The sequence below is a fragment of the Moschus berezovskii genome, chromosome 2 (genome assembly GCF_049115385.1).
Source record: "Moschus berezovskii isolate FMDL1 chromosome 2, NW_MosBer_1.0, whole genome shotgun sequence".
In the NCBI taxonomy this organism is placed as follows: Eukaryota; Metazoa; Chordata; class Mammalia; order Artiodactyla; family Moschidae; genus Moschus; species Moschus berezovskii.
This window is the reverse complement of record NC_142461.1, coordinates 28969400-28978585: the sequence shown is the minus strand read 5'-3', so window position 1 is coordinate 28978585 and position 9186 is coordinate 28969400. Positions and strand designations below refer to the sequence as shown.

Here is a 9186-nt window from a genome sequence, read left to right as displayed (position 1 = left end):
CCACTAGGCCTGGCTGGGGCATTCCTGGTCTTTGCCTGAGTTCTCCTAAATGTTTGTCACTTTCAGAGAATCTTTAGGAAAAAAAAAAAAAAGGTGATTTGCAGACTGTCTTGGAAATAGGCCTTGTCTCTTCAGGAAATGACCCAAAGTATCTCCTTGGAGCCAAAAGAAGCCCCTCAAACTAAACTCTCTCCCCTGATCACCCCAGGACCAGGCAGGCACCCAAGGACTGAAAGGGGGCTGGCCGGGGGCTCCAGACAAGCTTGCGCCCCGGTGAAGCGGCTGGCAGGCCTGCCCGTCTTCTGCCCTCCTAGGTCCACCAGCCTCTCCCACACCGCGCAGGGGCCCCCCACCCACCCGCCCGCTGAGGGGCTCAGGCCTCTTGCGGGGGAGCTGGCCTCCCCGCCCCCACGCCCAGGGGCCGCCCTTTCCTGGCAGGACAGCGGGATCCTGCAGCTGTCAGGGGAGGGGCGGCGGGGGCTGATGTCAGGAGGGATACAAATAGTGCGGACGGCCGGGGGCCCTGTCTCCCCTCGCCACATCCACTCTCCGGCCGGCCGCCCGCCGCCTCCTTCTCCGCGCCGCCCAGCCTCGCCCGCGCCGCCACCATGAGCCAGGCCTACTCGTCCAGCCAGCGGGTGTCGTCCTACCGCCGCACCTTCGGCGGGGCCCCCAGCTTCCCGCTCGGCTCCCCGCTGAGCTCGCCGGTGTTCCCGCGCGCGGGCTTCGGCACCAAGGGCTCCTCGAGCTCGGTGACGTCCCGCGTGTACCAGGTGTCGCGCACGTCGGGCGGGGCCGGGGGCCTGGGGGCGCTGCGGGCCAGCCGGCTGGGCTCGACCCGCGGGCCCTCCTCCTACGGCGCGGGCGAGCTGCTGGACTTCTCGCTGGCCGATGCCGTGAACCAGGAGTTCCTGACCACGCGCACCAACGAGAAGGTGGAGCTGCAGGAGCTCAATGATCGCTTCGCCAACTACATCGAGAAGGTGCGCTTCCTGGAGCAGCAGAACGCGGCGCTTGCTGCCGAGGTGAACCGGCTCAAGGGCCGAGAGCCGACGCGCGTGGCCGAGATCTACGAGGAGGAGCTGCGCGAGCTGCGGCGCCAGGTGGAGGTGCTCACCAACCAGCGCGCCCGCGTCGACGTCGAGCGGGACAACCTGCTGGACGACCTGCAGCGGCTCAAGGCCAAGTGAGCACCCGCGAGCGCCCCCAGAACCCCCTCCCTCTCCAGAGGCCGGGCACGGGAGGCTAGGCCTGGGGCTGGGTCCAGTGGTCAGTACCCCATCGTACCTAGGGTGAGGGTGGTCTAGCTGTGTCCCCGGGGGAGGGGGAAGAGACGCCATGCCTCTCCCTGTGCTCCCAGGCTGCGGACAAGGCTATGGTCCCAATTTTCTTGGGGACATCGTGGAGTGGAAATGGGTGACCTTGGGAGACCAGGTGCTTCTTACAAAGCATCTTAAGATGCTGGGGTGATGATTCTGGGTTCAGGTGGGCACAGGGAAGGAGAAAGGAGGCCCATAGGCAGTGGGAGGGAGAGGACAGGTTGGTAGGAGACAAGGAAATCTGGGGCCAGCAGTAACTCTCAGTTCATCTGTGATGAAGCCCTGTGGTTGGGGGTAAGGAGGAGATCTTGACCCCTGGGCCAGATTTAAGCTTTACAAGGAGGATGGATAAGCTGGAGGAAAAAGGAGAGTGGAGGGGGGTGCAGCCCTCAGACAGTTTGGAACACTGATTGTGAGCTCCACCAGGCTCCCTGTGCTTCAGGCACAAGAATAGAGCAAATACTGGTGGGTCCTGCTTTTCTGCCCAAGTGATCACTGTCCTACCACCCGGGTCACAAACGTTAAATGAGCACCTACATGGGCCAGGCTGGGGCTGGGGCCCAGAAACCCGGAGGTGGATAAAATAAGAACCCAGAGGTGGATAAAATAAGACGCGGTTCTTAATCCCAGGGAGGTCACAAACTAGCGAGGACATGGACTTCCAGGGTGTGTCTCCAGGGCAGAGATTGGGCCACTTCCTGTCCCCTCCCTGTGTGGGCGGGCCCTCCTCACTCTATTCTGAGCCCACTCCCTGGGCAGCCCCCAGTCAGTTTTCTTCCCAGCCCATTTCATCCTCACCATCTGTCTGTCCTTCTGCCTGTGTCTGCCAGGCTGCAAGAGGAAATTCAGCTCAAAGAAGAAGCGGAGAACAATTTGGCTGCCTTCCGAGCCGTGAGTCCTCTTGGGTCTCCCAGCTGCCTTACCCGTTCTGTCCCCTCTGTGTCATGCCTGGTCTCCCTCTGCCCTGCTGGTGTGATCAGTGTCCCTCTCCCTCTCACTTGACCTCTTCCAGGACGTGGATGCAGCCACTCTAGCTCGAATTGACCTGGAGCGCAGGATCGAATCTCTCAACGAGGAAATCGCGTTCCTTAAGAAAGTGCACGAAGAGGTACTATGCCCTGGTGAAAGCGGCTGGAGGGGAGGGTGGTGGTGCTGGACTCTGGGAGTGGGGGTGTGAGGGTAGGTGTGGGGGCTGGTTAGGGACTGAAGCCTAGCCATACCCTGCAGGAGATCCGCGAGCTACAGGCCCAGCTTCAGGAGCAGCAGGTCCAGGTGGAGATGGACATGTCGAAACCAGACCTCACAGCTGCCCTCAGGGACATCCGTGCTCAGTATGAGACCATCGCGGCCAAGAATATCTCGGAAGCTGAGGAATGGTACAAGTCAAAGGTGAGACTCTGACGGCCCCTCCGCCCCTCAATCCCAGTTTGGAGGTATTTCCTATGGCTCCATCTCTGGGGAGGAGGGCGAGCCCGGGGTCTCCATGCTTCTTTGCCCACCCCTTCCTGTATCCTGCATCCTCTCTGTCATCTCAGGGACCCTCTCTCTCTGCCCGTAGGTGTCCGACCTGACCCAGGCAGCCAACAAGAACAATGACGCTCTGCGCCAGGCCAAGCAGGAGATGATGGAGTACCGCCACCAGATCCAGTCCTACACCTGCGAGATCGACGCCCTCAAGGGCACCGTGAGTCCCTGCCCACCTTGCCTGGCCCAGCCCTTCCCATCTGCAGCTCACGCCCTGTGACCTCGGGCCCATCACACACCCTCTCAGGGCCTCTGTCTCCTCATATCTACCACAGGGGTAGAAACAGACAGATGGACTCGCGGGGGGGCTCTCAGGAATCGTGGGACTCCTGCGTGGAGGCAGGAAGGGTGGACAGCCATGTTCCCTTGTATCAGCTGTATTCTCTGAGATTCCGCATAAGGCTTCATTTGAGTTCCGAGTTCCCTGGCTCAGAGGACTTTGACCAGTCCTAGGCTTGGCCATCTGGGGTGCCTCCCAGCCTGGAGATTGTGCCTCTCTCCATCCGGGGCCCCGCGTGTCCCTCCAACCACCAGCACAGCCCGTCCTTGACCTGGGCACCCCCTCCTGCAGAATGACTCACTGATGAGGCAGATGAGGGAGCTGGAGGACCGCTTTGCTAGTGAGGCCAGCGGCTACCAGGACAACATTGCCCGCCTGGAGGAGGAGATCCGACACCTCAAGGATGAGATGGCTCGCCACCTGCGCGAGTACCAGGACCTGCTCAATGTCAAGATGGCCTTGGACGTGGAGATTGCCACCTACCGGAAGCTGTTGGAGGGCGAGGAGAGCCGGTGAGGGGCAAGGCAGAGGCTGGCCGTGGGCTCCTGGAGGGAGGCTGCGCTGAGGGCCCCTTCCTGCCCTGAAGCGGGGCTCAGGATCACCATCACAAGATATAGAAACAATATTATACAAGAGGCTACCACTCTGCTGATTACAGAGAATTAATCAAAGCCACCTGGGTAAAAAGTGATTTAATTAATAGCTTCTTTAAAAAGAGAAATATAAGTATTCCCACATCCACCTTCAGAATTAATAACCAGCAGCATAAAACCATATTCAGCAACTAGTAATAAAACATTACTGCCAGTCAAGGGAGAGATGGAAGCAGAGCTGGGAGTGATGAGGAAGGAAAGGGAGGGGCAGATAGAGATGAACAGAGACAGATGGAGCTGGGACTTGATAGGCTAAGAGATAAGGTGCAGAGATTCATGCTCAGAGGGTGCACACACATGCGTGTGTACACACACACATATGCTCACAGGAGAAGATGCAATGACACGCTCAGAACAAATCACCTTTAGACACAAAAACACCATGCAACCAGAAAGGGACACAAGGGAACATTCTTCGTTGATGGAAAAGTTCTATATCTTGATTTGGACTGGTGGTTACATGGATGTAGACACTGATCAAAACTCACTGGATTGCACTCTAAAGATCTGTGCATTTCACTATGTAAACCTAACGTCAATTCAAAACAGGTCATTTACTCAACAAAATAATGCCCACTGATGCTCACAAAAATGATAAAATCTGAAGTTTAAAAAAATCAGCTGACATATTTAGATACAGATTTATAGAGAGGAAGATTTCAGATACTGTAGAATAACATCCTCGTATAATGACCCCTTAAGGTAGCTAAGATCACACTGCATTTTCCCAGCTCTAGGCATAAAGGGGGGTGGCAGTTCCTGGAACTTGCCTTCCTGTGAGTGGGCCAGAGATTCCCAGACTGACTGGAGGGTGGGCACATGCAGTGGATGTCATCCACAGCTCCTCTTGATACACCCTGCAATGCCAAGGGCAAGAAAGAAATCTGGGTACAGTGGAGGGTGCAGTGGGGGTCCTGGTGTCACACCAGCAGGTCAGAGATGGACTGGGTGATCCTTCCAGAAGGGACAGTTCCTGGGACAGCTCGAGTTGGCCTTTGGCCCCATGCCCCAAGCAGTGTTGAAGTCAGTGGGACTGGGACAGCTGAGGATGGTATTTAAAGAGGATCAGGGCAAGCTTTGAGGGGTGGTGACGAGAGAGATGGAGGGTCCTAACCCTTTGTGGGCCTGGTCTCTCTCCTTTTAGGATCAACCTCCCTATCCAGACCTTCTCTGCCCTCAACTTCCGAGGTGAGTGCGTGTTGGCAAGTGGAGGCTGGAGTGGCAGAGGGTAGGAGGCCAGCATGGGCACTGCCCAAGGCCAGCCAGGAGGGGAGGATACACCACAGGGACACGGCTGGGGTCTGGGGCCAGAAAGGGGGCTGCTACGGGAGAATGAGGACGTTTGGGTAGAGGCATCTTCTGACAAAGGGAGCTTTTTATTTATTTATTTCACGGTGTTGTATTGTATGACCATGTCCCCTGCATCTTCTGAGAATATTAAGTGGCCAACAGTTTCTTTTTCCTAATATACCCAAACTCTGAGGAGGAACCAGGGTATCCTTGGGGACCTGGCAGCAGAAGCATCTAGAACCCTATGCCTGAGCTACAAGGCACCCACCACTTATTGTCTGTTTGACAAGTTGCCAAGCACCCCCCACTGCCCTCCAGCTGCTTGTTGAACATTTCCAGCTTTCTGGAGCAAGATGTTGGGTGCTTGCTTTAAAAAATGAAGCCAAACCTTAGCAAAGCCAAACAATTAAAAGAACGAAATCCTAGGGCATTCTGCCATTCTGACATTAGTAATATGCAGATCGAGTGGCTTTCCAACCCCGGAGAGCAGAAAAACACGCTCTAATGATACATTAGGAAAGCAAGTTGGAGTCCTTGGCAGCTTCGCCTTTCCTAGATCAAATTTTTTATATATTCGATGTTCATTTCCATCAGAAAAAAATACATGCTGTGCTCCACCAAGTTGCAGTGTTCATCACAGGCTGGCTGACTGCTAAGGAGATTTATGAACACCAAACTCATAACACCAAGGACCTAAATTTGACCCTTCCAATAAAACTCAGAATGGCTCTTTTCAGTTAGCAGTTTATGCAGATATCAAGTGTGAGCCTTGCATTTAAAATCGCTTAATGCTTTTTCAAGTCAATAGTTCTGGGCCATGACAGGGCAAGTACCGCTGTTACCGTTCATTTCACAGTGGGGAAACTGAGGCATGGAGGGACAAGTGACTGGCCATCCGCACAATTGATTTATTGTCCGCACAATTATTATTTATTAATTAATAATTATTGTTATCCATACAGTTGATTTATTGTCACTGATTTGTGACTGATTCCTGTCCATCTCTCTTTCATTAAGACATCAAGTTGTTCATCCGGAGACAAAGGGGGCTGGGTACCCTGAGATCCTTCAAAAGAGTGCCTTGGTTGTGGGCTCTAGGGTCCTAACTGTCAGGGTACAAATTCCTGCAGGGATCTCCTGGGGACCAGGCGTGGAGAGGGAGTGAGGAGGGGTGTCAGTTTGGGGGGAATGCTGCGTGGCCTGGGGCCTCACCCTCTTGAACCTGCCAACACCTGGAGCACACTTGTTGGCTCCTTGTCTTATCTCAGCCCTGGGATAGCCCCTTGGGTCTGCAGAGCCACCTACTGGGTGCTGGGCACAAGGACAGGTGAAGATATTTTGCTGAAAAAGTAACAGGCCCATATTGAGGGGCTGGGCATCTTTTGGGCTTTGCCCAGTGAGACCAGGGAAGGACTCCCAGCCACAGGAACATCCCAGGCCAGGCCTTGGTCAGGCTGAGCATGTGGATGAATCTGTTACAGAAACAAGCCCCGAGCAGAGGGGTTCTGAGGTCCATACCAAGAAGACGGTGATGATCAAGACCATCGAGACCCGGGACGGGGAGGTGAGTGGTCTGCCTGGTCCTCATACCCCTGAGGTGGGGGGCCTGTGGGGGGCCTGTGGGATGTGTCTGGGGGGCTGTCAGCCAGGTGTCTTCTACCAGCCGTGCTGGTTCTGCCTGGGGGCAGAGGGGTCTGCTACGCTGGAGAGGAGGTGTCCCGAGGTCATGATTCCATTCTCTGGCCAGCCCTGGCTTAGACTGGGTTTCTCTTCCTCTCCAGGTCGTCAGTGAGGCCACACAGCAGCAGCATGAGGTGCTCTAAAGCCTCTCTGCCATCAGAGACCGTGCTCACCTCTGTCCTCACCACCTCCTAAAGCCAGCCTCCCTCCATCCCAGGGCACCACCCCCAGCCACAGTGCTCCCCTCACAGCCTCTGACCCCTGCTCACCGCGACCACCCCTCCTGGTCCCCACAGGGGACATGGCCCAACCCTCCCGGGCACAGGGAGCCCCTGCTGTGTGAGGTCTGGATATTGAAGTGAGGGGGCCTGGCCCTGGGCCGCCCTTGGAGTGTGCTGGGCAGGGCCAGGCTGGAGCCAAGACATGGCAGTGACCCTACCCTTCCCACCTCCGTGACGTCGGGCTCTAGCATATGGCTTTGGAGAGGACTCCAGAGCAGGACGTAGGAACCCCTCAGGGTCAGGTCAAGCCCTGTGGACCTCCCCACTGCCCCCTCCCCAGCCTGAGTCAGAAAGGCAGCATCCTCGGCAAGCCAGGCAGGTAACTGGGGACATAGCCCCCCTGTGGGGACTGGGGGGCTTGAGACTGACCCCATGGTCCCTTACTTTCCCGAGGTGGGCTTACAAAGCAGGGGCTGCAAGAGAGAACCCCCGAAGGTGCCAGATGTGGGAGCAGGAGATGCAGAAAGAGAGCGGGTGGGCGAGATGCTGGAGAGAAGAGGAGAGAGGAGAGAGCGGTCTCAGGCAGGTGGCAGGGGGGCCCACCTCCCCGTGCCTGCCCCTTCCCTGCTGCAGGGGCTCTGAACAGAAACAATAAAAAGATAAGCACAAGCCTAGCATGGCCCCTGCTGTTTTGACTGCCAGGTCTTCTCTAAGAGAGCCCTGTCACACTACCTCTTTTTTTTTTTTTAATATTTTTTGGCCACATAACACAACATGTGAGATCTTAGTTCCCTGACCAGGGATTGAACCTGTGCCCTTGCAAGGGACGCATGGAGTGCTAACCACTGGACCACCAGGAAATTCCTTGTATCACCTCTTGAGGAGGACTGTGTGCTGCCCTCCTGCTCAGCCAGACTGTCCCCCAGGGCCTGCCGCCCCTTCTGTTCCCAGAGCCTCGCAGCCTGGCTATAGGTGTGTAGCATATAGGGGAGTGGGCTTTTGTTGGGGACTCACACATACCTCTTGTTAGGCCCCATTACCAGGACTGCCCCCACGGACTGCTCTGAAGTAGGGCTCCTGTGGGCCTTGCCTAAGGTAGCTTACACCCTCTTCCCACTAAACCTGCATCTTCGAAGCTCAAAGGCCAATTCAGGAAAAATAACCTTGTTAAGAAAAACAGAAAGCTCTGTCTCATCCTTGGAGAAGAAGACTCACTGCTCTAAAAAAGATGTCAAGTCATCCTATGTTAGCTTATAATTTCAGTGTAATACAACCTTAATTAATATACCAAAGGGAAATTTTGGGAGACTTTGGGAAGATAGGAGGGAATGTAGGACATATGGAAAAAAAAAACCAAAATCATAAAATAAAACATTAACACAGATATCTTAAAGGTTTCTGTGGGGAAACCTTAATTATTCAGTACTGGGCATGGTAGCCATGGACAGGGGCAGCAGTGAAATCTGTCTTTTCACTCCTTCCAAAAAATAAACTCCAGGTGGATCAGAGATTTAGGAAGCTTGATGGATCCATGCAGGTCTCTGTCTTCCAACCACCCCTCAGATTTAAGAGCTTACCCTTTAGAAGCGGGAAGAGGGCAGAGATCACAAACATGATAAATTCGGACAGTTTGTAAGGGAAATAAATCCAATAGAGCTTTAGTCCTAAAGTCCTTAGTATGCTCTTCCTAACGGGCTTTTTCCAGAAGCTTCCAAAAGCCTTTCTGGTGTCTCTCCCCCTTCTTGGATGCAGCCCTGGCTCATGAGTTGCCAGCTCCCCCCCACCCCCCGTAACTTGTGAGGTCCCTCCCTCCAGGGCTCCAGGAAGGACCCTCTTTGTCAAGGCATGCTATCCTTCATCTTGCCCTGGAAGCGTCTGGGGCTGAACCCCATTTCCCCCACCCTCCCTTCCTTTCCCCCCAATCCTACAACAGAGTGAACCCTGCAGGCCCCAGAACACCCCCCGCCCAATCAACCCATGGTGGACCCCCAACAGAAATGAGCAGGAGAATTTCCTGTGCACGCTGGGATCGAGGGGGCGGTGCCTTCTTATCCTGCGCCTTTGGGGGCCCTGGAATCTGAGCTCCTCTCTGTGTGAGAGAGACTCCTGGGTGAGGTGGGCCCACGTGGACGTCGTGGTGTCCGTGTATCTGTGAGTAACCGCCCGAGTCTCTCAGCTTGCTCTTCCCCCCAAATGAGTTCCGAGCACTCACCTACCCC

General features: G+C 55.3%; 1 protein-coding gene across 1 annotated transcript; it reads left to right on the top strand.

The window, feature by feature from the left end:
* Positions 1-518: 518 nt before the first annotated feature.
* DES (desmin) lies at positions 519-7641 on the top strand. The gene is made up of 9 exons (XM_055397794.2): positions 519-1186; positions 2150-2210; positions 2332-2427; positions 2547-2708; positions 2878-3003; positions 3415-3635; positions 4921-4964; positions 6548-6630; positions 6848-7641. Exons 1-9 carry the CDS (start codon positions 609-611, stop codon positions 6887-6889), a joined length of 1413 nt encoding a protein of 470 aa, XP_055253769.1. The 5' UTR covers positions 519-608; the 3' UTR covers positions 6890-7641.
* Positions 7642-9186: the final 1545 nt, after the last annotated feature.